The sequence below is a fragment of the Dipodomys merriami genome, unplaced genomic scaffold, assembly GCF_024711535.1.
Source record: "Dipodomys merriami isolate MVZ:Mamm:240054 unplaced genomic scaffold, mDipMer1.0.p SCAF_5, whole genome shotgun sequence".
Taxonomy (NCBI): Eukaryota; Metazoa; Chordata; class Mammalia; order Rodentia; family Heteromyidae; genus Dipodomys; species Dipodomys merriami.
In genome coordinates, this window is record NW_027206068.1 from 73,184,472 (window position 1) to 73,211,038 (window position 26,567).

The 26,567-nt window shown below is 39.6% G+C and overlaps 1 protein-coding gene across 1 annotated transcript in view; it reads left to right on the plus strand.

Annotated features, from left to right (window-relative positions):
• Nucleotides 1-26,567, plus strand: part of Cntnap2 (contactin associated protein 2) — a 1,671,549-nt gene that overhangs the window by 840,319 nt on the left and 804,663 nt on the right. The window contains exon 9 of the mRNA XM_069996967.1: nt 11,552-11,701. Coding sequence (XP_069853068.1) covers nt 11,552-11,701 — 150 coding nt within the window. The remainder of the gene's footprint in view (nt 1-11,551; nt 11,702-26,567) is intronic.

The following is a 26,567-nucleotide window of genomic DNA, read 5'->3' on the forward strand; positions in this document are numbered from 1 at the left end:
ATACAGAAGCAAGCGTATTGCCTCAATAATGTTGGCTTTCATTTTTAAAAATCTGTATAAATACCGATTTCCACCAGGCACTGGAGGCTCCTGCCTATAATCCTAGTTAATCTGGAGGCTAGAATCTGAGGATAGTTTTGAAGCCAGCTTGAACAGGAAAATCATTAAAGAAAAAAAAGAAAGGGAAAAAAGAGACATCCCAGGGACAATGCCCAGGCCTCAAGTTTAAGCCTCAACACTTATACAAAAATAAATGAATAATTGGCTTCCTTTTATAATGTACACTTGAAAATTTGTCATCATGAATAATTGATTTACTAGATATATCTATCTTTAATTTTAAAATTAAATCAAAAAATTTTATTAAAAGTAATTTGGAAACGATGTTCTCCAGTTTATATCAATCTATTTAAAGTTAATCCCTGGGAGAATTCTTTCTTTGGGATTGAATTTTTATTTTTGGAAATATTTCAAGACAGTAGAACTACACTAAATAATCTAGCTGAAAAAGTGCATTTTAGGAAAGAGAAAAATTACTTATAACTATGAAAAATGAGATGAATTTTATTTCATAATTTAAAAACAGCTTTAATAATTGTCAACCTGCAGGGTGTCATTGATTCGTGTCTATAAATAAACCTAGCTACTCAGGAGGCTGAGATCTATAGATTGTGGTTCAAAGCCAGCCCAGGCAGAAAAGTTCATGAGACTCTTGTCTCTAGTAAACCACCAGAAAACTGGAAGTAGAGCTGTTGCTCAAGTGGTAGAGCATGACCCCCAAGCAAAAGAGCTCAAGGACAGCGCCTAGACCCTGAGTTCAGCCCCAGGATGGATCACATAGAAGAAACAAAATTATTAACCAGGAATATTAGCAGAAATGTATTCATATGACTTCGCAAATCACCACATTCCTTGTCATGATTGTGGGATTCTTAGAGTTCTATGATGGAGGAGAGATCTGTACATACGGAAAACCATTTTTCATCATTTCAGAATAGCCAATGTTCACTGAATTCAAGTACAAGAACCCAGGTTGATATCTAGAGAACTAGACTCACTGAATTAGCAGCCAGAGCTAATATTTAGGGAGAGCTAACCACATGCCAGGCAGTCTTCTAGAGGATAGAATGAACAGATATCCCTAACTCGTGCTGGGGTTCTTTTCTGATAAACCCACAGCAGATTAAACATTATGATAAGTTGATGGTGCATGGAATAGACTGATCATTCTGAACATCGCTCTTGGGCAACACAGCACAGAGGAGAGCCATGGTGATGTGGCAGGCTGGCAGAGGATGGCAGGGTGACAGAGGGCCACAGGGTGAGTGACAGAGGGCCACAGGGTGAGTGGACCTGTGCCTGCAGCCTGTGGCCAGCACCAGAATCATGTCACTAGATCACTAGGCAAAGGTCAGAGTGAACACCTTGAAGTGTGCTTCTCCTGAATGCAAGGGCTTTTGCGCCATTGTAAAATCAAAAAATGATACCTTGACTCTTATCAGTAAGGGACAATCTGTATCCTTATACTTTCTTATTTCTTAGGAGAGGAAACTGAAGCATGACGCAGGTAAACTTGCCTGAAGTCCAGCTTTTAGGTGAGCGGAGATGAGACTTGTAGATCATCTGGCATCAGAGTCTATGTTCTTGCTTGCTCTCTGATTCTTCCTCTAGAAGCTAAGACTGTAAGTCAGACATCCAACAGTCCAAGTGTTATCTGCATATAACATATGGTCTTGAAAATGCTCAACAGGACTCTGAATCTGAGACAATGCCCCAATTTCCCCAAGATAACTAAGCACACTTTTACTAACTTGCATATATAAAGTTGTAAGGATATAAACTGCTATCTATAGAAGTTACTATGTTTTTCTATTGAATATGTAATTATATTGTTTAACCAAGACCCAGAGAGACAGAGGTTGCATGGTTTCCTTCATTTGTGGTAGCTAGAATGTGTCTATAAACCTATAACTAAACATATTGGGCAGCATGTGAGTGGTTACAAATGAATTAACTGAAGTATAGTAGACTATAGAGAGCTCAAATAGTCTATTCGTTTAGAAAGAGTAGGTCAAAGCCCAACAAAATAAGCACCAAGAAATGGGTATTTGCTAGAGGGGGGTTGGGACCAAGGGGAGAGAGGTAGAAGGGGGGATATGGGGAGAATGTAATCAAGGATTCAATGTATATTCCACAAAATTAAGAAAAGGAAGGGAATGGGTTGAATAGAGGGGGTGAGAATATTGAAGGGGTAACATTGATCACAATACGTTGAATTCATAATCTGCTTTGTCATTTGCTCTGTACAGCTTAAAGAAAGTAAAAATTTGGGCTGGGATGTAGCTCAGTGGCAAAGCACTTGCCTAGCAAATGCAACGTCCTGGGTTCGATCCCTAGTACCAAAAAAGAAAAGACAAAAAAAAAAAAGAAAGTAAAAATTTGAAGAATATATAAATAATTAAGAAAGTTTATTTTCTGCTCTTACTTTTTAGAAACACTTTTGTTCTGATTTCTTCACATGCCATTCTAACATCAGCGACTTTGTGATGTGTTTGGTAATCATCAAACACATTTCCATAGAACTATACTCACCTGCTCTTATTTCTTTTAGATTGGGACTTTTTTTTCTGTATTGAATGTCATTGGCAGACATAAAGTTTCTGGAGAATACTGTTGGACACATTTTTTTGTCTGCTTTCTACAAGGTATATATTCAGTAACTCCACATTATATAGACATAATCTGTGCCTTTCTTGTTTGGTAAATTTTTTCTACCACAGTATTTGTCATTGTAAGATTTAGCCACCAAAATTATTACTGAGCTTAATTTCATGTCCCTGTACCTCAGTCTTGCCTTCCTTACAATGTAAGCAATGTTACTTACTTCAGAGATTTGCTCTCAAAAGTAAGGCACAGAATGAACACACCCACTCTTCTGAGCTCCATATCCTGTGACCTGCATGTCTGTTTTCCCACTGTTCCTTATTACAGAGTCAAAATGGGGGTTTCTAGTAGATTGTGTGCAGTAGCGTTTGTCTTGGTACCAATCTGTGAGGCTCTCAGGAAATGAGATGTGTCCTCTTTACTTGGGTACCCGTGGCCAACAACCTTCCAACAACCTCTATGTCAGTGTCCAGCTACCAGGATCCATTTCCTGTGGCACTGTGGGTCCATTGTGACTCACTCCCATCCCAAGGTACCCGTCAGCCCTAGAATATTGTGTACAATATAGTGCATCTGATGGGATTCTGTAGTCGTGTTTGATAATGTGTTCTTTGCTAGATATAACATATGTGTTTTTGGAATAATGTTACATTTGATATTCTCCCTAGTACACCTATTCATATTTATTACAAGCATGTACTTAGAGTATTTATCTAGTCAACAGTGATATTCTGCACAACTTTACTGTATTGTCTTCTAAAAGCTGTTAATTTCACCAAGGCTGCATTTCATATGAGTTAAAAGTTGTAAACAATGGCGTTTTCTCAATGCTTTAAAAATGCTACATATTATGATTTGGCTAAAACATTACTTCTTCCTAGAAACAGATGGGCTAGGAATGTATAAAGACAAAACACATTTTGAAACAATCTTGTAAGGTCACATACTTTCCCTTTATGCTATGTTTCATGTAAACATCGCAGGGAATCTCTTGCAGAGGAAGGAATGGATACAGGCATAGGGGACATCAGATGCATCTCCAAGACCTTCTCTACTCTTTTAATAGTGACATAAACTATTGTTTGAGTGTCTCAAGGCCTGGATGAGCATCACTGTTCCACAAACTAACAACAAGCTAGCACAATCACAGTCACTGATTCACCCAGAAAAGTGAGCACCAGGTTTTCTCTGCTGAGTGTTCCACAAAGGGTGAAGCTGATTTAAAGGCACTTCATGAGCTTAATTAAATATCCATAGGGGAAAAGGTCCTAGTCTTTCATAGTTGAACCTGTAATATAAATTTCCATTCAAGGCACAATTTTAAAGGAACATGATCAATGTACAAAAATACTGAAAAGGGCTGGGCACAGTGGCTCACACCTGTAATCCTAGCTACTCAGCAGGCTGAGACCTGTGGTTCATAATTCAAAGCCAGCCTGGTCAGGAAAGTCTGTGATACTCTTATCTCCAATAAAATATTCTGAAAAGGCCAGAAGTAGCCAAATGTGGCTTAAGTGGTAGAGTGCTAACCTTGAACACAGAGACCCAGGGACAGCACTCAAGCTCTGAGTTCAAGCAAAAAAGAAGGAAGGAAGGAAGGAAGGAAGGAAGGAAGGAAGGAAGGAAGGAAGGAAGGAAGGAAGGAAGGAAGGAAGGAAGGAAGGAAGGAAGGGAGGGAGGGAGGGAGGGAGGGAGGGAGGGCAAGAAAGAAAGAAAGAAAGAAAGAAAGAAAGAAAGAAAGAAAGAAAGAAAGAAAGAAAGAAAGAAAGAAAGAAAGAAAGAAAGAAAGAAAGAAAGGGAGGGAGGGAAGGAGGGAAGGAAGGCAAGAAAGAAAGAAAGAAAGAAAGAAAGAAAGAAAGAAAGAAAGAAAGAAAGAAAGAAAGAAAGAAAGAAAGAAAGAAAGAAAGAAAAGAAAGAAAGAAAGAAAAGAAAGAAAGAAAGAAAGAAAGAAAGAAAGAAAGAAAGAAAGAAAGAAAGAAAGAAAGAAAGAAAGAACAGGCATATAGCATGTGTGATCTTTTTCCAATGCAACGAAAATGTTAAGAAGCAAATGATTCAAAGTTGGCAGATGAAAATAGTGCCTTGGTTCCTTTCCAGCTCTAATGATTTAAGACACAAGGTGATCCCTGGAATTGAGCTGCAGTGCAGCTGTGGTGAGGCATGCAGGTGTGTATGCATGTGTGTGAGCATATGTGTATGCATGTATGTGCTTGTATGTGTGTTTATATGTGTGTGTAGACTAAAGCTCTGACTATAGATGTACAAGGCCTATATCATGCTTTAATTCTTACTTTATTTGTATCTTTCTGTTCTTTTTTAATATTAAAAATTCAGGCTCTGGAAGCAGGTGTTTAAGTTCCATTTCTAGGCCCTACTACTTACCAAGACTGGGATGATTACATTTTATTAAACATAATATTCTCCCCTACATATTGGTGATAGTAATATTTGAGAATATATCTCTGATGTATGAATAAGTTAAATGATAGTAAAATACTTCTCAGATTGGCTAGCACATAGAATATTGCTTGTACAAATACTCACATATGGAAAGACCATAAAATTGGATTTTTCTCAGGAGAGAGCCTGCAGGTTATTACTTTTTAAAACATGTGGACAAAGAAAATGTAAAAGAAGAAACATTTCCTTCTGAATGATGTAGTTATCTTTGCTGAATTAAGAAGGAAGTTCATTATATTGTAGGCCCATGTCTCCTGTGGATTGCTGAAGTGTATCAATTGATGATTAACATTAAATATTCAAAATAATAGTTGGAATTAAAGTGAATAGAAATCACAGTTTATGCTCAGATATAGCAAAGGTGACTGTCAACAAGACTGTTAATCTAGAGTCCAATTTCTGTAGTAATTAAGTTTCTACAGAAAAATAGACTAACCTTTTAATTTTAATCTGATTAGAATAATAGACCATTTGCCATGAACAATAACAGTGATTGATGTTCTCTGTGTAAATCAATTTTGTGATGAAGAGGAAATTTTCACAGGCATTTTCTATAAAGCTTTCTGCTCTACTACTTACAATAGCTGAAAATACTTTATGTAAGGCCTTCAGTATGCATGACTCTTGAATATTGTATTTTGGAATTGGGAATTGAACATTTGTGTTATTGATGTCCTTGAGATCCAGGTTGCAAAACTGTTATTTCAGAGAACCAAAACCAAAACCAAAGCATGCACTTCTGGAGTTAATCAACAATAAATCCGGCTTTGTACAGTAAAGGGAAATGGTGAAAATACCCTCCTTGATGCATCAATTGTGGAGGAAACCCCAAGGGAAACTGTGGAGAAGGAAGTATTTCAGAATACACCATTGCTTATCTGACAGCTAACTGATTTTAATTTAAGAGCAAGACTGCATTTGCATAGTAATTTTACAGTACAGAGGATTTTATTTGCATTGTTCTTCATGCATACTTGAAAGGCAAGAAAGGAAAGAATTAAAGAATTATTTGCCAATTTTTGCATAGACAGGAATTTTTAAAAATTGACATTAAATGACTTGGTAAAGCTATTCTTCTTGTCACACCAAAGAATATGGACTGAAAGCATTTCACTATTGCTCTGAGGAACTGTCTTACAAAGTATGCCTTACGCACCAAACAGAAGATCCAAATATAGGAATTAGAAAACATACATTTAATGCTGTAACAGTCCAGTAACAAGAAAGGGTAGAAAGCCATCAGAAACTTCTTCAATACAGAGTTCTCTACTATGGCCATGTGGATCCAATCACGCTGGAAACTTCTATGCCTCACATCCCTGGCATTTCTAGGCAGACCAGCAACCCATGTCACTGTCGTGTATGAAGCTTGCTGGTAACCACCAGGGAGAATTTGCCTTACTGGAAACTCCATAATGGAGGAACACCAGTTGTGGATGTGTTTAAGATGAGGCCGATTTGCAGAAAGACCTGCTGACAACGTAACAAGAATAAATTTGATGGACTGGACTTGTTTCTGAGCCTTAGAGTCAAGCCCGTTGCTTCTAGTTGCTCTAGCACAAAAGCTGTGTTCAGCAATCCCAGCGCTATTCTTCCAAACTCCCATAGTATTCTACCCTCCACCTGGGCATCCCTGACACTCAGAAAAATGCCAGCTTCCCTCTGCATAGCCCTCGCTTGGACTCATTCGCCTTTTCACACACACTATATACCAGGTACTGTCTGCAATGTTAGGATTTGGGGCAGACAACATTTCTGACCTCAGCAAGCTTATCCCCTATGGTACAAGAGAAAAGCATAAGCAACTAAAGTAAGCAGTGAACACCAGTTAATTTGGTAAATGAGAGTTTCTATGAGAAAAAAAAACAAAGGCATAGAGGGAGTATGGTAAGAGGAAAAGGCTATTTCGCATGAGGTGGTTAGGAACGGCTTCTCTGATCAAATGACATTTATACAGAGACCTGCATTGAGAGAACAAAACCACATGGACAATTCGCAGAAGGTGGGCCAGATGGCTTTCAGGACGCCTCTCACTCACCTCGGTGCCTTCAGCTAGTGCTGATAGGGAGTTGAGAAGCAACGGAAAGCTGTTGAAAGGGAAATGCTGCGATCCTAATTGCGTGTTTTTAAAAATAGGATAACACTACATTTATAGGGAGAATAGACTCTAAGTAGAAACAACAGAAGCAAAGAAACCAGTTAGTGAGGGTTGACATACTCTAGACCATATGGCGCAATGAAATTTGCTGAAATCAGTTGAACAGCAGAGTAACGGGGTTGGGAAACGGGAGTGGGCCGGGGGTCACTCTAGTGAAAGTACTGTGTGAGCATGTGTGAAAGACTATGACGCAATCTCTCTGAACCACTGACATACAGTTACAATGACAGAAATGGTGAAACTGGTCCTGCTGGGGGTGGAAAGGTCCTAAGGGGAGTGGAGAGGACAAACGGAGAGGGTGAAGGAAGGGAAATCAAGACAAAATAATTCACCTGCATGTGTGATGCTTGTTGGGCTGGTTTGGGAAGGGCCAGTGAGGAGAGGAGAAGAGTGCTGTGGGCAGTGATGCTGATCAAGGCACATTGTAGACACGTTAGACACGTGTCAACATAAAGCTTCGTGTCCAACCAATGGAGGCTCATGAAAATGTGAGAAAAAGGAACGTTTTAGACCAAGTATCTGCACACTTTTACACTAGTCATTCTCTCCCTGCCTCTCTCTCTCTCTCTCTGGGTGTATAGAAAAAAAATAAGTATTATATAAAAATAAATCCGCATATGATCTCTTTTATAATTTGGGCATTACTTAGTATGAACTACTCTAGAATTATTTGTATTGTCCTTCATTAAAACAGTGAAGGGGAGATGAGGGGTAGAATGCTGTCAAATTTGCATTTCATACAAAATTAAGAAGAGTAAGGGAAGGGGTGGGTAGGGGAGCAATGGGTGAGAATGTTGAGAGATGTGGCATTGGTTGAGATGCATGGTGTTCACAAACTGCTTTGTTACAACTTCTTTAAGGATAATAAAGTAAACCAATCAATAAACAAAATCTGTGTTCAACACTGTACATTAAAAATTGAAAGCCGTAAAGAAATACCCTAGGAGAAATGATTTGTATAAATATGAGTACATAAATAGCTTCTAAGCTACCACAGGCTAAACTATTTTGTACTAGTACTTTGTTTCATAGTGCCAATCATTTGTTAATGCTTTTGTTCTGAAAAGAACCTCCTAGTCCTGTTCCAGCCTCTTGTTACCATGGGATCTCCTAGTTAAACTATTGGAAGTGTTGTAGAGAGGACAGCAGACAAGTGAGCTTCACTGTTTCCATAAAACTTTCTATGGACACGTTTACCTTTCACTCCTTGTCACTTCTTTTTTTCGTATTTCTTGTCAGGGTGATATACAGAGGGGTTTCAGTTACATAAGTAACGTAATAAGTGCATTTCTCGTCAAACTTGTTACCCCTTCCTTCATTTTTCTCCTATTTTTCCTCCTCCCAACACTCCCCACCCCCCAGGTCATTTCTTTTTTTTTTTTTTGTCGGTCATGGGGCTTGAACTCTGGGCCTGGGCGCTGTCCCTCAGCTCTTCAGCTCAAGGCTGGGCCTGGGCGCTGTCCCTCAGCTCTTCAGCTCAAGGCTGGGCCTGGGCGCTGTCCCTCAGCTCTTCAGCTCAAGGCTGGGCCTGGGCACTGTCCCTCAGCTCTTCAGCTCAAGGCGAGCGCTCTACCACTTGAGCCACAGTGCCACTCCCCCCCCCCCAGGTCATTTCTAGCATATTGTCTTGTGAATATCGCTGGTGCATTGCTTCACCCTTTCTCTCACCATTCTGTTGTTCCCTTCCCTCCCCCAACTCAAGATAAACGTATATAAATACCCGGGAACCCAAATCAAATGGTTCACATCTTTTCCATCATTTAGTAATGTAAAAGTCATTTTTACTTCCCAGTTCATGCTAAAATGAGTGACTCAAAGCTGGATACAGTCCAGCAAGTATGCTTTGTAGACTCCTGGTGGAAGTATTTAGGAGTTCACATTCTTTCTGTTCACTCCTTTACTCCAGTTTCATTTTAAATGTTTTTACATGCTAATTCTATCTTTTGTGGAACTGATATGTAGCCTCAAGGGTACTTTCATCTACAGGTTCTTGATCAAAACTCACATTTGCAGTCTGGAAGAGACTGGAATAAACCCATTTTGACCTTTATCACAGCCTAGGTTTAGCAAAGTCAAATCAAGGTCAATGTGGCTCTCTTGGAATTCTCTCTATTTTAGTATTTCCTAAATTCTTTCCATATCTTAGCTATGGTAAATAATGCTGCAATAAACATAGTTGTGCTGGTAGCTTTAGTATAGTGTTGTTTGTGATCATTCAGGTAAATGCCCAAAAGTGGGATTGCTGGGTCATAGGGGAGCTCTATGTGAAGTCTTTTGAGGAACCTCCATACTGCTTTCCAAAGTGGTTGAACAAGTTTACACTCCCACCAACAATGCAGTAGGGTTTCCTTCTGTCCACATCCCCTCCAGCATCTGTTGTTATTAGCGTTCTTGATTATAGCCATTCTAACTGGAGTGAGGTAGTATCTCAATGTTGTTTTGATTTGCATTTCTTTTATGGCTAGGGAGGTTAAGCATTTCTGCATATGTCTATTGGCCATCCTTCTTTCCTCTTCAGAGAAGTTTCTCTTTAAGTCTTTAGCCTACTTATTTATTGGGCAGTTGTTTTCTTGAAGATTTGTTGTTGGGGGATTTAATTTTTTGAGTCCCTGGTATATTTTAGATATGAGACTCTTGTCCGTTGAATGACTAGTGAAGATCTTCTCCCACAGACCTATAGCCATCTAATCTTCGATAAGGAAGCTAATAAAATAGAATGGAAGAAAGAGCCTCTTCAGTAAATGGTGCTGGAAAAACTGCTTAATCACTTGTAGAAAACTAAAGCTAGATCCTTATATATCACCCTGCACCAGAATCAACTCCAAATGGATCAAAGACCTCTGAGTCAAAGCAGACACCCTGAAAACATTACAGGATGGAATAGAGCTAGGTCTCCTTGGCACAGGCCAAAATTTTCTCAAAAGAGACTCAGAAACACAACAAATCAAAGAAAGGCTGGACAATTGGGATTAAATGAAATTGCAGAGCTTCTGCATGGCAAAGGACATAGCTAGCAAGATCGATAACCTACTTTCTTATAGTGATAAATGATCAGATCATTGTCATATCGTTTCCCATGATCATAAATGTGCTAATAAGCATATATGACTATACATATTCTCATGTTTTTGGTAATAGTTAATTTCTGGAAGCTGTACTTTCCAAATATGACTCCTGAAAATAACTAGACCTAGACTCCCCAAATACGAATAATAGTATTATATTAGTATATTATATTATAATATTATATAGTATTATTATAACAGTATAATAACACTATGTAATATAAATTATATAATATGATAATATAATATAACTTATATTATATTATGTTATAATATTATATTATAATAATATTACTATAATAATGTTATTACTAATAATAGTAATAATAATGTTTTACCAATCAAGAAAGACATTACATTAAAGACTATCAAAAATATATTCTTATCTCAGAGTGGGATCTAGGAAATCTAACCAGAAAATAGGTTTTTAGCATAGTTCATCATGACCTCTCAAATGATTTCATTCAAGCATTCTTTTTCCCAAATACCCCAATGTCATTCTAACTTTTTCTCTCTGGTTGGGCTATATTATGCTCTATTCAGTCTCTTGGAAGACAGAGCCAGCTATGATATGAAAGAACCATCAGATAGCGCAAGTTATAAGATGTGCTGCACGTTTCCTTGATGAAAAAAAATTTACTTCTTCCAAACCACAAACTCCGTTGATATTAAAGTTTGTGTTCATTGTCAAGTGCTAGTAATTACTCCTGTCTGTCATCCTAGCTGTTCAGTGGAATGGGATGTGGAAGACAGGGCCTGAGATGTAAGCCAGCCTGGGCAGAAAACTCTAAGAGACTCCATCTCCAGTTAACCATCAAAAAGCTAGAAGCATAGCTCAACTGGTAGAAGCCCAGGCAATCAGGCAAGCCAGGCCAGTGTGAGGACTGGGTTGGAGCCCTGAAATCACACCAAAAAACCCCACATACCTTCTTCTTGACTAGTGAAAACTTTGTCCCACCTCATCAGGAATGCCCTAGGTGGCTGTAATCAGTAGCAATTAATATGTTTGATAGCCCACAATAACCAAGGTTACATTTCCAGTGTCTCAGCCAAGTTCCTCTACCTTATATGCATATATCCAAATATCCCTTTGTGTTCCATAAATGCAATATAGTTCTGGTTTGTCAATGGATAACGTTATTTGAATTGCAGCTCACGGAACCATTATAAGAAAACATGCTGACTTCTGTTTTGTGTCCACCAGGGTCTGCGTTGAACGACGGGCAATGGCATGAGGTTCGCTTCCTTGCCAAGGAAAACTTCGCTGTTCTCACCATCGATGGCGATGAAGCATCGGCTGTCAGAACAAATAGTCCTCTGCAAGTGAAAACGGGGGAGAAGTACTTCTTTGGAGGTAAGAACGCCATTGCTTATTAGCTAACTAAAACTCTTCTTTAAAAAAAAAAACTTGTGAGCTGGTCACCGGTAGCCCACACCTCTAATCCTAGCCACTGGGGAGGCTGAAATCTGAGATCACAGATCAAAGCCAGCCCAGGCAGAAAAGTCCCTGTGAGACTCGTATCTCCAATTAACCACTCAAAAAACTGGAAGTAGTGCTGTGCTTTTGCTCATTGCTAGTGTTCCACCACTTTGGGCCCAAGTGGTGGAGGACTAGCCTTGAGCAAACGAGTTCAGGGACAGTACCCAGGCCCCAAGTTCAAGCCTCACAACTGACAAAAATACTATTACTAATAATAAGAAAAAAGAAAAAAGAAAATTTCTGGGTAATTTGAGTATGACCATATACTTAAATATAACCAACTCAGTATATCAAACAAGCAAGCAAAGTGTGACTTTGCTAAAAGTTTTCTTTCTTCGTTCTAATGATATCAATATGATGTTCTAATACTCATCTATCAGTTCAAGACTTAGCACTCTATGGTATGAAAGTTTTGAATTCCTTTGTTCTTATAATTCTGCCCCAAAGACTCAGTTCCTTGGACTCTATATTGATCTTATTCTTTTGTAAAAAATGAATGATCTCGAACTTCAGTTGCTTAGAATTAGCAAACTTCTATTTCAGAATTTGTCTAAGTCAGGACTTGAGGTGTAGCTCAGCTCCATGACTTCAACTCCAGGTCTCTTGTGAGTTTGCACACAGTATGCTGGCTATGGCTACGTTGTTGGAGACTTGATGGAATTAGAGGTGATACTTCTGACAAAGCTCACCTGTCCAGCCCTAGACTGGGTATCAAATGTTCCAGAAGGCCAACGTGTTAAAGAGCTGGTGAACAGGGCGATGGTAGGGGTGAATGATTAAGAGATGGAGCCCTGTGAACAGTGCTCAGCATTATGGTATGTCCAAGGAGGACTGTGGGGCTCTGGCCACTGCTTTGTCCTCTTTGCTTCCCTATCCCATGAGATGAACGGTGTCTTCCACCACAGGCTCTTCACTACTGCTATCTAGAACCATCTCAATACTCCCACACCCACACCCATAAAGGCCTGAAAGTTATCATTCTGCCTGGATGTGGTCTGGGAATTCTGAAATTGTGAGCCAAAGTCAACCTCTTCTCTTCTACATAAGTATCTCAGATCTTTTTCTATAGAGATAGAAATGGACTGAAATGCCCTACTGACATTGGGCTGGCTACTGTCTGGATTCCTCAGTTCTCCTCCAGGTGATCTATTTCTGCAAAGCCTCTGTTTTGGGCAGGCACAAGAATCTTCTGTTGATGGTGAGAGACTGGAGGGTAAAAGAGGGAAAATAGGAGGGGATGGAGAGAGAAGAGAACATAGTAGTGACTCCCTACATCTAGCCCCTACCTCAAAGAAGGGATCACCCCTCAGTGTGAATGCCAAAAGCCAGGGATTAATAGGAGTCACTGAAGAACCTGCATCCCAAGAGCAACCTTAAACCAGAAGTCAGGTTGTTCCTAATATCTTGGTTATTAAGTAAGGAAATGGTTAATAAAGAAAGTTCCCGGTAAATTCTATTCAGTGTAAAAAGAGTGTGGGATATCAGTGATCTGGTCTAATTCCTTGCTAGAGAAATGCATGTTGCCAAAAAAATATTTTTATTGCAAATGTAATATGCAGCCATTTTTTATGAAAGTGCTAGGTGAGTCGTTTAGTTCTATATGCCTTCCCATTCAATTATCCTCTTACTGAAAATCATGCAATGTCAATCACAACCTTAGAAAAAGCTTTGGTTTAAAATTCTTTTAATGTATGTGTACATGTATTGGCCTCTGAACAGATCCCTATGGATATTCTTCTAGCTCTTTGTTTCTATAAATCGGCATATATGTATGTATCTGTATGTAACTCTGTGTGCATGTAACTATATGTATCTATCTGTATAGATCTGCACTATGTGCACCTTGGTCCTTTTTAGTCATGAGAGTAGGCTTACATAAGCACAATTACTCTTGTCTGTCTTGTTTCCTACTTTATTCCCCAAGGTCCTAGGAAATATTTCTGGAATGTAAGTGATGACTGATAAATATTCATGAGTGAATTAACCAATTCTGTAATAGGAAAGATAAACATTTGATTCCAAATTGACTAGAGGAAACAGAACCCCCAGGGAGCTTCACAGGACTCTGGGAGCCACCGAATCTGTCTCCACTTCCATCTCTGGCTCTTCCCCCCAAAGGCATTTCTTAGGGAAAACACAGACACCGAAGTCTCCAAGTCCTGAGCTCCTTAAGTTACCCACAGTCTTTGTGGGAACCTAAGACTACATGATTTTCAATAAATATTTGATGACTAATGAAAGTCAGAAGAGGTGTCTTCTGAGTGAATGGAACTGGCTAGAGAAAGACAAAAAGAAAGGAAAAAAGAAAACTGTCCAGAGTCAAACTCACTTATTCCAAAAGCATCTTCAATGTGCCAGCGCTGTAGCCAAGAATTCTCACTGACTTCACAGTGACTTGGTCACCGCTGTCAGTCAGATGGTTGTTGACATTCTCTCCTCGTCTCTTGACCAGAATCTTGCTGGCCATGGGTGAGCTCACTGGAGCCCTAAGGCGGCTGCCGTCCATTCTTGATCTAGATGGATGAGCAAATAAATAGCTGTAGCCACACACTTGTGGTGCCGAGTTGATGGAATCGGAGGCCTTTGGGGTGTACTCTGTGATTGCTTTACAGATGTGAGTTTTCAAATATATCAGTCAGGAGGCTATTGACCTCCGTTTGGCTCTTCCCATAACCTTTCAGATGTGTGTCAACAAGTGATCCTGATGTGTTTTGGATGCGATTCTCATTCCTGAATCCTCAGCGTGCTTACACATCACAAAGGAACACTGGCCCATTTCAGATTCTCAGTCTTTATGATTAAGATGCAGGATACTGAGCAAATGCTGGATTTCATGTGCTTTGTGTCACTCACAAACTGAACAACAGGATGACATGGGTCAACCTTGGCGCCTTATCCAGATTTCGATTCTTTTTGAGGGATCACATCTGTCTAGAAAAGCTTGAGATTCAGGATAACCAGCTGCCTTCTTATAGCTTGGCCACATGTAAGGAGGTGATCACAGCTTTAGACCAGAAATTGGCACCCTTTCCCAAAATGGCTACTCTAGCCATTTCTGCAATTTAGTCATCTAATCAACTTACTGCATGTTAAACTGGATCATCTTTCATAAAACAAACAGATTGGTAATTAATTAGAATGTTAGATAAATGGCAGAAAGGAGACCTCAGTAGTATAGTAAGCATATATCTTTCAGAGACAACCCAGCTTTGACTGAAGATCATCTGATGACCGAGAGAGGCCCACGCTGCACTTATGAATGGACACCTTGTGTCTGGTATCTGAGTATGAGAGAGGCTTCTTCTTGCCTGACAAATGCTCCGACAAATGCTGCATTGCACTATTCAAAGTCACTGCTACAAGAGACCACTGGATTCAAGATGCAGCCCGTCAGAGAGTTGAGCCACGACTTTGCTGTGCTTAGAGTCATTTGTATGTCCACAGCATCGCATTTCCTCGCTAATAAGCGTACATTTAATGAATGCCTGAATACACACAGGACCGCACTCAGACTTCCAGGACTGCTCCCTGGGTTCTCGATTAGAATGTGAGCTGCCAGTGAATTGTAACTTGGGCTGCAGCACCCAGGCCCTAGCGCTTAGATGCATATAACTCCACACTCTGTGCTGCAGACATTCTTAAGAAAGACCTAAGCTTTAAAATGGTGCACAGCTGGTTTGTCCTGTGTTCAGTGGATGTATCCTTTCATAATTTATCTTATTTTGTCCTGTTAATGGTCATGAAAGGGAAAGAAGAATGCTATTTTTAAAAATAACTAAAAATAAGACAATATAATGTTCTAATGAATAAGACAATATAATATGTTCTAATGAACGTCATGTAACACATCTTCTGAAACCCAGGGTTTGACTCTGGCAGCTACTACATACTCAGTACATTTCCAGTTCAGCATCCAGTTAGTTATTCAGAGGAGCCTAATGTTAATATGTCCATTTATCCATACATGGGCCTTGATCAACATAGACCTTGTAATTCTCCCTCCTCCTGTCTTGCTATCCCAAATCATTCTCAACAGCTTCTAGGTTCCATTTTCAAGCCTGTCTTTTTTTTTTTTTTAACATTTCAGACCATTATTCATCTAAAGGCTTCTTATCAACTCTTGCATTACTGAAAAGTACTCTTGTTAGTCTCTAAAAAGAAAGAGAGAGAGACAGAGAGAGATAGAGAGAGAGAGACAGAGAGAGAGACAGAGACAGAGAGACACAGAGAGACACACAGAGAGAGAGAGAGAGACACAGAGAGAGAGAGAGGGAGGGAGGGAGAAAGAGAGAATGAATTCCCGGTGCTCTGAAAGCCTAAGTGAAGCGGTTCTATTCTGTTTTGTGCAGCCCTTAATGCATCTGCATCCTGTCTGCCTGGAAGTGAATTCCTGGTTGCACACCTTCCTCCCCCTGGGAATCCCAGGGTGGAGCTCAGTTATTGTTACCAACCCTCTTGTTCAGATGTTTAGCACAAAAGACTCCTGCACTTTGTTGTAGCTGAAGAATCTGGAGAATGAGAAAGAAATTCATCATTTCAGTTACTTCTGCTACCAAAGAGTTTTGTGATACTTGTATTCACTGTCTCTCAACTGCCATTCCTTTAACCAGAACTTCATTACTATTTTTTAAACTTATCTTTAAGTAGTTGTACAAGGGAGGGATTATTTAACATAGCAGCATATGAATACAATGCATCTTGACCTGTATCACCCCTTCAAAAATCTCACCCCCTTTCAACCCACCCCTTCCCTTATATTGTAGTAGATACAATGATTTCTTGACTGCATTCTCCCCAACCACTATCTCTCCTTTTATAATTTTGGTCGGTGGTGGGGTCTGAACTCATGGCCTGGGCACTGTCCCTCAGCTCTTCAGATCAAGGCTAGCACCCTACCACTTGAGACACAGTGCCACTTCTGGCTTTTTCTGCTTTATGTGATGCTGAGGAATCAAACCCAGGGCCTCATGAATGCAAGGCAAGTGCTCTACCACTGAGCCACCTTCCCAGCCTGCCCCCCCCTGCCATCTCCCTTTTGTTACCTACCCCTCTCCCCTTGGCCTCATTCCCTCTCCCTCCCCCAGACCTCATCCTTGCAAGTACCTATTTCTTGGTGCTTATTTTGTTGAGCTTTGACTTAGTTTTTCTCAAAAACTGTACTAATAATCCAGAGAATAATAAACTGGAGAATGGTATGTATCTATTGACCAAGGACTTGGCACTGGACCTTTAAATACAGGATTGAGGTTGTGAGAAGATAGATTTTTAAGTTTCTCAAACTAATTAGGCTTGCAGGTTTTATTATCCCAAGGTTTTATATCAAAGGAAAAGAGGCTGTAGTTGTTTTTTTGTTTTTGCTTAAAGCTACCAAGTTGGTTGTATTCACAGGGGAGCCCTAAGGACCATGGAGAGAAGAAGAGGAAGAAGTTTCTGAGGCAGGAGGAAGTGGTAAGAGAGATAAGGACATTGGGAGCTGGCCTGAAGATGTCACCAGACATTAGGGAGGTTAGGGAGATCCATAGCCCTCTGCAGACATTAATGTAGACTCACCCACTGGATGGTAACACCACAGTGAGTGGCTTAGACCACAGAAATGTAAGTGTCACAGCTCTGAGGGCTAGAAATCCCACATCAAGGGTCTAAGTGGTTTACAGGTATCTGTTTTCTTATTGTCCTCACGCTGTACAGGGTAGCAGGAAGGAAAAAGGGAGAGGGAAAAGGAGACAAAGAACACGCGTATCCTCAAATCTGCTCATAAATGATGCTAATTCCATTGTGGGGCCTCCACTCTGTAAACCCAATTACCTCTCAAAGACCCCACCTTCCCAACACTGTCCCATGGAGGGTAAGGGCTCAAAGCTATGCAAAACACAGACATGTGGTTTATAACAATAGCCTCTCACTTCTCACTGCCTTGGAGCATGAAGGAGCTAAATAGATCAGCATGTAAATAGATGATAGCTCCATTAAATTGCTGTTGGTAGCTCTCTCTATCAAAACTATTAGGTGGGTTATTTCAGGTCTTGCAAACCTCACAAGGCTTCATTCCAGGCTTCCAAATGGATTCTCAGAAACCCTGAGATGACCAGTCCATCCCTGCAAGATTTCTAGATTCTTGCAGTTCACTGTGGATCACCGTCCCGGCTTCTGAAAAGCCAGCCTATCTGTCTATAGTCGCTACCCAAGGAAGACTACTGTTTGGAGATTTGTTTTCTAGCTCTTTTGGCTGCCTGCCAAAAGAAAGAAAGCTAGAAATGTTTTATCAAATGGTGTGATGTGTAAGAGGATGTATCTTTTCAGTGATCTGAAAATGGAATTGTAAACAAACTTCTTAGAGGTTTGCATTCATTTTTCTATGGCTGACACAACAAAGCATCACAAACTAAGTGGCTGAAGACAACAGAAATCTATTCTTGCAATGTTTTGGAGGACTATGTTCTCTCTGCAAACTCAGAGGAAAATCAGTAGACTCGTGGAGCTGCTGGTAGTTGTGAGTCATCCTTGGTTGATGGATGCATTGCTTCCATCTTCAATCATCCATCCTAGGTCTTTGTATCCAAATCTTCCTTTCCTGACAAGGATACCAGCAGCAAAGACGGGACCACCCTAATCATCATCACCTCCTCCTCCTTGGAAGACTTCTACAAGAGCCCCATTTTCCAGAGGTGCCAATGCATCTTTTTTGGAGGAGGCAAGCCAGCCCATAACAAGGGAATATGCTATTTTTTTTCTTCACTCCAATTAAAAGCTCCCACATTTCTTCAAGGAGATTTACATTTCTGAGTTTCAAAGATGGATCTTTCAGGATTTAACCATCCAGTAGAAATTCAAAGAAATGGGAGTAACTGGAGAGCCCCGGCCCGCAAGCAGAAAGCAACCACAGCAAAGCTGAAGGATGATACACACACCATTTTGGCCAAATTTCCAAGTACAACTTTGTGACATCTACATCAGACTGGGTATGAAATTGCAAGGAAATCAATAAATGTGTTTTAAAAATCCATAAACAGATACAGCTGAGAACTCAACTCTGATAAATTCTAGAAACCTTGTGTATAAGACAAACAGAAAAAGGGCTAAGCGCTAGAAAAGCTATTGTTGGACAGGAAGCATAGAGATGAATAAGGAACGGACATGTGTGATGGCCTTGGATTTGGCAAGCAGAGAGAGGGGACAGGCCTAAGAACATATAAACATAATCTGTCTTCATCGCTTTGGCTGACCTGAACATTTTCAGGAACAAAAGAGTTTCAAATTTGCATTTGATTTTCCACAATGAGAAGCTACCACTGGCAAGTAAATGAAAGCCTCAGAAACTTTACTTGAAGGTAGTAAGAATTCTAAGAATCGGGTAGCCCCATGCACCGTATGAAGTGCTCCGATAGTCTCTCTCACTTCTCTTTGGTGTGAAGTGTCCCTTCCCAATAACCTGAGTAAGAGTAAACCACGCATGTGGGAATGTTTGACAATGTGCATGCACTCAAGAGTGGAACATGAGATTCAAGTCATTGAGCTATGACAGATTTTCCCAGACAATTGTCCAGATTAAACAGCAACAGGGAGAGCTGAAAAGAATATCTTTGGCTTCTCTTGGATGTACGTATATCTTTTCCTGGCAGTAAAGAAATTTCTGCATATGTCTCACTTAAATGCTATACATGTTTTCTATGCTGGGCATGAAAGGGTCTTATAAGAAATGCCTTCACAAGAAAACAAATATGTTTACTGCCTTGACAACTGAAGTCCTTCAACTCTGACTGTAATTAGATCGATGTTCAATTTTCTTTCTTGCTAGTTGAAATAATAGTCAATCATTTCTTCTTATCTTCTTGTAAGCCTGCTTTTCCAAATCCTTATGTTTTGCTTCCAGATATTCTTTGATGCTCTGTCTTTCCATTGAACTGTTCTATTGTAAGACAGATCCACTTCTGTTCATTCACACCCCAAAAGGGTTCTTCATACAACTTAATTGTTTAAGTTGTTGCAATATAATAAGATCAAAAGCGAGGTGTAATCTCATAGAACTTAATGGATTCTGCTCTCACAGATTCTTGTCTTTTGTAAAGGTATCATTTGACATTACTCCTGTGATTATCTACTCTAATTTCTACATTGGAATACCTTTGCTTTGGGTATTTTATTTTTTCTTCTTGCTTTTAAGGTGTTCCAACTGATTGGATGAGACTCATGTAGATTGACAAGGACAATCTCACACATCAAATAACAATCTAATCAGCTATCTGGTTTAAGTTAAGGATAAAAGAATACCATAAATTTCTTGAGTGTGTTTCCTAATTATAATCTCTATATCTTCTACAGGCTTATTGTCCCATTTGGTTTTAATTTTTATCATTTTGTCTTTTGTATTTTCCGTTTTCTTTTAATTTTTTCACTAAGATAAAATTCCCAAGTTTAAGCATATGTACATTTCCATGTACAGCACAGCACATGTTGTTAAGTGTATATGAAAAATAGCTGTCGCTACAGGCAGAAAAGTTCCCCAAATGGGACTTCACTTGTTCCTGTCCTGGGTAGCACTGATCTGCTTTCTTCTGACTCTTTTCCTCCAGATACTCCCATTATATGTGCACCTGGCATTCTATTGCTTGTCTCCTTTTCCTCCTGGTTTTCCTTAGTGTGTTCTTAGCTCCTAGGGACTTAACTAGCTCTCAGCTCCCCCCACTTCTTACTCCAGACACATCTCCAACTCAACAACGTTGGTCTTCTGGTCCTGTTCCATTTTCCTTCCTCCCCCCACCGATGCCTTCCATTGCCTGCCAGCATTGCATTTCCTAGTCACCATCTCAATTGTCAGTTGGATGCCCCCTGCAATGCCTGCACCTAGAGAGTAAAGCTATTGGTATTTGGTATGTGTGCTGTATCATCCGTGCTGAACGTGTCTGATGTATTATAGGCTTTAATATGTATTTATTCATGGAATAAATTCCCAGGCATCCTCTATGGATACATTTAGTGATTACATGCAGAAGAGCAGCCCACATCTTTTCTGGTTTTGCACTGTCAGATTGGACCACCCAGTCCCCACTCAATGGACAATTATTGTGGCGACAAATAAGAGGCATTGATGTCCCTATATTAGAACATTATTGTGTTCGATCACTTTGCATGGTTCTAAGATAATCAATTAGTTTATTTTATTTTTTTCTGCTGCCAGTCCTAGACCTTGAACTCAAGGTCTGGGCATTGTCCTTGAGCTTTTGTGCTCAAGGCTAGCACTCTACCACTTGAGCCACAGCCTCACTTCTAGTTTTTGTTTTTGTGTTGGTAGTTAATTGGCAATAAGAGTTTCATAGATATTCCTGAGTGGGCTTAGCTTTGCGATCCTCAGATCTCAGCTCTCTGAGTAGGATTGCTAGGGAACCATCAGTGCCCGGAAAAGCCTTCATACTAATGTACAATGAAAAGGTCAAGGCAGGGATCAAACTCCATTCATTTCATTTCAATATTTGTTGAAAACCCAATCTCATTGCTCATGCTGAAACAGTGAACAAATAGAAAACAAATCCACCCTCTCAGATTATTGTCAGTTCAGACAATAATCAGACTGGTGAAAATTAGTGCATTTTGATTTTTAAAAATCATAAATGAATGGAAGTAAAGTATAGTGTTGTGTATTGTGGGGGGGGGCAGTGGATCACTGAAGATTTTCATTTAAAATGAGATGTCTAGCTGGGCGCTGGTGGCTCACGCCTGTAACCCTAGCTACTCAGGAGGCTGAGATCTAAGGATCGCAGTTCAAAGCCAGCCCGGGCAGGAAAGTCCATGAGAATCATATCTCCAATAAACCACTCAGAAAACTGGAAGCGGTGCTGTGGCTCAAGTGGTAGAGCACTAGCCTTGAAAAAAAGAGTTCAAGCCCCACAACTGACTAAATAACTAAACAAACAAACAAAAAAACAAAATAAAATACGATGTCTAGAGTCTTCCTTCAGTGAAAAGGTGGCATTTCAGCAAAGACCTCAGGGTAGGAGAAGTACTCTGAAATGATGGAGAAGAAACATGCCAGTGAAGGAGCTGTAAGTGTGATATCACATGCAGCTGGTGTATGCAGGTGAAGGGGGAGGAAAGGGAGGGCGGAGCCTGAAAGCTCATTTACATAGGACCTTTGAAGGTTGGAACAGGGGAATATAATTCACTCTGTGTGTGTGTGTGTGTGTGTGTGTGTGTGTGTGTGTGTATGTGCGTGCGCACACGTGCACTCTTGTTTCAAATAGATACTTTATATTTCCTCTTTCATTATATAAATATCATCAGTTTAGCCTTTTACTGTAAGAAGAGCATCTTTGTGATTATTTATACAAATTCACAAACAGTACAATTCATTGATAAAGGTCTCTGAGTTTCTTTTAACTCCATGGTTCTCTTTCATGGCCTAAGGAAGACTCTTAAGGAAATAAACAAACAAAATCCATTAGAAAATATACCCTACTCAAAAGTATTTTTTCCTTAAAGCCAAGAGTCCCAACCCACACCAAAATAAAGTCATCTACTCCTCCATTTGGAAGTTTTGAAAACCCACAGCTCTGGGTATTAATCCAGATAAGAGCTCCTCACATTGCAGCAGTACAACCCTAAGATCTCTCCCAGCCAACTGGGCCTCCACTTCCTGCAGAAAGTGATTGTCTCTTGGGGAACCAAGAAAGAAGAGACAGGAAAGGTAGGGCATAATTTGCATATATCATCATCATCATCATCATCATCATCATCATCATCATCATCATCAAGATGTAACCTGCTCCTCAAACAAACAAAAAAGCAGTTCAACTCTCATTTCTCACACTCATTTGTGCAATAAATTAAATAAAGGTTTAGGAAATCCAGTAGCTCTCCTGTAGAACTCCAGGGGAAAGTAAACTCAAACGAGGTAGCCAGATACATGCATACATGTACATAATTGCAGAACGTACATACGTATAGTATATAGTATATATTCAGTAGAAAAAAGAAATGACAAGAAAAAAGGACCGACTTCCTCGTGTTTCCCTCTTCCCCTGCCCCCTGTGTAAATCGCCTTTTTCAGTGATCTCTCAGGCTGTAGTTTTGAGAACGGTAGAGACTCATTATTGCAGACAAGGAGGAAGGCCTCCGTGGATGGAGCAACCGATGAGTTCTGGGCACACGTGTGGAGGTCAAGCTGAAATGTCTAGATGACAGGTAGATAGTCTACCTGACCTTCCCCACCCTCTCCATTACTCCACAGAGCTTCCAGAAGCACAATTTCTGAGCCATACTTCTAAAACAATTGGAGACACGGTCTATGCCATCCGTAGCCCTCCGTCCTCACTTGTTGATAGAACCACAGACCACCCTGCCCTCGACTACCCACATACGTCTCATCAGAAACCTTAAATCCTCTCTCTAATGAGTTTCTTTAATAGGTTCCCCAGTCTTTTATTTCAAATCTTGCTCAATAGCTCTTTCTGCTATTGAGAAGCCACAGACATAAAAATCCCTCCAGTAAGTTACAATTTCCATTAGTTCCCCTCTCAGGGATCACCTCGGGATTCAGTAATAAGTAAGTGCAGGGGCCTAACTCACAGCAAGGGACTATTAGAAATGAGATGGCATTTCAAATGCTAGTCCACATACAACCTCTAGGGCAGATACATTCAGTTAGGAAACACGGTCCAGTAGTAATCTTTTCCTGGTCTTGGCCCGCCCATGGCCCAGATAGAGCTGAAATAAACGATGTATTGCCTTTAAAAATAACACACTGAAAATGAACTACCATCACAATTATGATGCTTAACATAATCTATTAATGTTGGAATGCCTCTGTGTAATAGGTATCTCTTTGAGATACAATTTAATGTTAATGACAAGAATGCACTTTTTCTGAACAAGTAACAATTTATGCAATTTCAGAATGAGAAATGGGCAATACTGCAGCTGAACATCATGGCAGTGTCTGTCCAGTAGTGACAGTTGATTGATTTAGATTGGTTAATGTAGAATGTTATTTATTATTTATGCTCATGCTGGCTTGAACTGTGATCCTCCTATTTGTGCTTCCTATCATAACTGGAATGACAGAAACACGCCACTGTAACCATCCATGTCTCCTCTAGCAGGAAATGCAGGTAAATGTTATTGTACTCCACCATTGATTCAGATAGAACCTTGAGATTTTTTTTGTTAAATCTATCCTGGAACTACGATCCTTAGTACCTTCACATCCTAATTATCTAGGATTACAGGATTGATCTACCATACCCTGGCAAATGTGCATTTTAATGCGGTCTTTTTCCCATATAAGAACACAAGGAGACACATCTTTTTAAATAGCAAATTCTCAAAGGACTTTTGATTGGATTGTCTTTGTTACTGTTTTCCAATTATGCGCATATGACAAAGGGAAAAGAAGAAGAATGGAATTGTATGATGAAATTGAATATAGTGTTTGTCGCAGACACTGTTTTTCTACCTAAGAGTTCCCAGACTACTATATTTTATAGCTCCCAGAAGAAAAGTGTGATTAGAGTTATGATTGGAACTAATTATCATTAGAATGATTGTGATATCCTACATGCCTTTGCAATTTTCTTGGTCTTACAACTGAGTTTCATTAGAAATATTAAGATTTAAGGTAAAAATTACATCAAATATCCTGAAATAACAAAAGCTCTCTAGGATGAGTTAGAACATGCTGCCATTTTTATTGGCCTCTGCTTTCTTTGAATGAATATAAAGGAAATATATAGATGTTTAAATTTTTAAATACTTGAAAATCACTAACCTAAAAGAACATAACGTTCTGACTATGGAAATAATATAGAAAATCCAAGTGATGTAAATATTTTTGTGAGTACATGCGTTTCATTTTATTTCACTTTATCTTTGATTCATTAACCTGGCCACATTTTAAAACTCTGGTCATTTGTGTACCTGTCTTAAATATGTAATATGTGCCAAGTAATAACCTGGAGGACAATACTTAATTTCAACAGATTATTCTACCTGATTTAAGTTAAAATTGCTTCCAACTGCCCCAAACAAATCTACACATATACATTTTTTGTCATGAGTAAGGGGTGGTAGAGAAATGTTACCACTCAATGTTACGTACTGAAGCATGCTACAGGAGATTATATTCAGGACTGTCACATTGGTCTAAGGGGATCATTGCAAACAGCATGCAGACTTTGTAATAGGGAAAGGTGATTTGGGCTTGGCTCTAGACACAGCATGATCAAGCGAGAATTCAGAAACAAGTCGCAGACGGTTCATCTGTAGATGGGAAATTACTAAGAGAAAATATTAGATTAGAAGGATTTGGGGAAAAAGCTAATTTATGGGCTAGGTGATGAATTATCACCAGACGGGGTGGAGGATGAAGAATCTCTTTAGATCAGGGAGGAAGATTGAAGTGGTTGATCAAAAGTAAAAGCTATATCCATAGTTCATTTTAAAAAAAGATTCAGCAATATGAATTTAAAAAAGACATCAGATGAGTTCCTTTGGTGTCATTTTCAACGCATTTTATTGACATTTTTCTTTACATGTCATAATATGTACCATTTAAAACCTATAATTCAGTGATTTTTAGAAAAGTGAGAGCATTTTATAACCAACACCACAGTCAAATTCTAGGTCTTTCTCCTTACCCAGTAGTTCTTTAAAATCAATCAAGAGCAATTCTGACTCAGTCCCTACCCTCAGCCCTAGGCCACTGCTAATCTGCTTTTATCCCTTCCAATCTCCCATTCTGTATATAGATGTTATTGTGTGCGTGTGTTCTGTTTTATATAAATGGAATCGCATATTTGGTTATCTTCTAAGACTGGCTAGCATACGTAGCATACTGTTTTCAAACTTCAATCAGTTTATATATCAATACTTCATTCCTCTTCATTTGCCACATAACATTCCCTTAGATAGCTATATGGCTTTTCATTTACCGGCTAATTGACCATTGGACATTTCCACCTAGGGCTAGTAAGAATGATGCTGATAAGAGCATTTATACAGAGGCTTTTGAGGAACAAATGTTTTTTTTTTTCTTTCTCTTCAGTATGTTCCTCAGGGTAAAATTATTTGGAATATGGTAATTTTGCATTCATTACTTTGAGAAACTATTAAGCTGTACCTCATTGACTTCCCTCTTCTCATACTTTGAGAAATACTAATCTTCAGCAGTGACTTGAGCATCAAAAGTCAGGAGGAAAAGAGATATTTGTGGGTTTCTGATCATAAAAATCCCTAGAGTCTACCACATGAAGTAAGTGACTAGCTGCCGTGCTAGCATCTCTGGAAGCTGAGATGGGAAGATGACATGTTTCAGTCCAATGCGGTTCATGATGAGATTTCAGAGTGAGACCATGTTTCAAGAAAGAAAGAAAAAAAATCCTGGCACCAGTAGCTCACACCTGTCATCCTAGCTACTCAGGAGGCAGAGAGATGAGGATCAAGGTTCAAGGCTAGCCCAGGCAGGAAAGTCCGTGAGACTCTTATCTCCAATAAAGCACCAGAAAACTAGAAGTGGTGCTGTGGCTCAAGTGGTAGAACACTAACTTTGAGCTGAAGAGCTGAGGGACAGCGCCCAGGCCCAGAGTTCAAGCCCCACGACCAACCACAAAAAAAAAAAGGAAGAAAGAAAGAAAAAAGAAAATAGGAGGTTCCATTAAATGAAAGTAATGATTAGAAGAGAGGAGAAAAGCAGCATTAGAAAATGACGAAACTCTGAACAATGATGTGTGGTTAACAACATCAGATGGCAAGT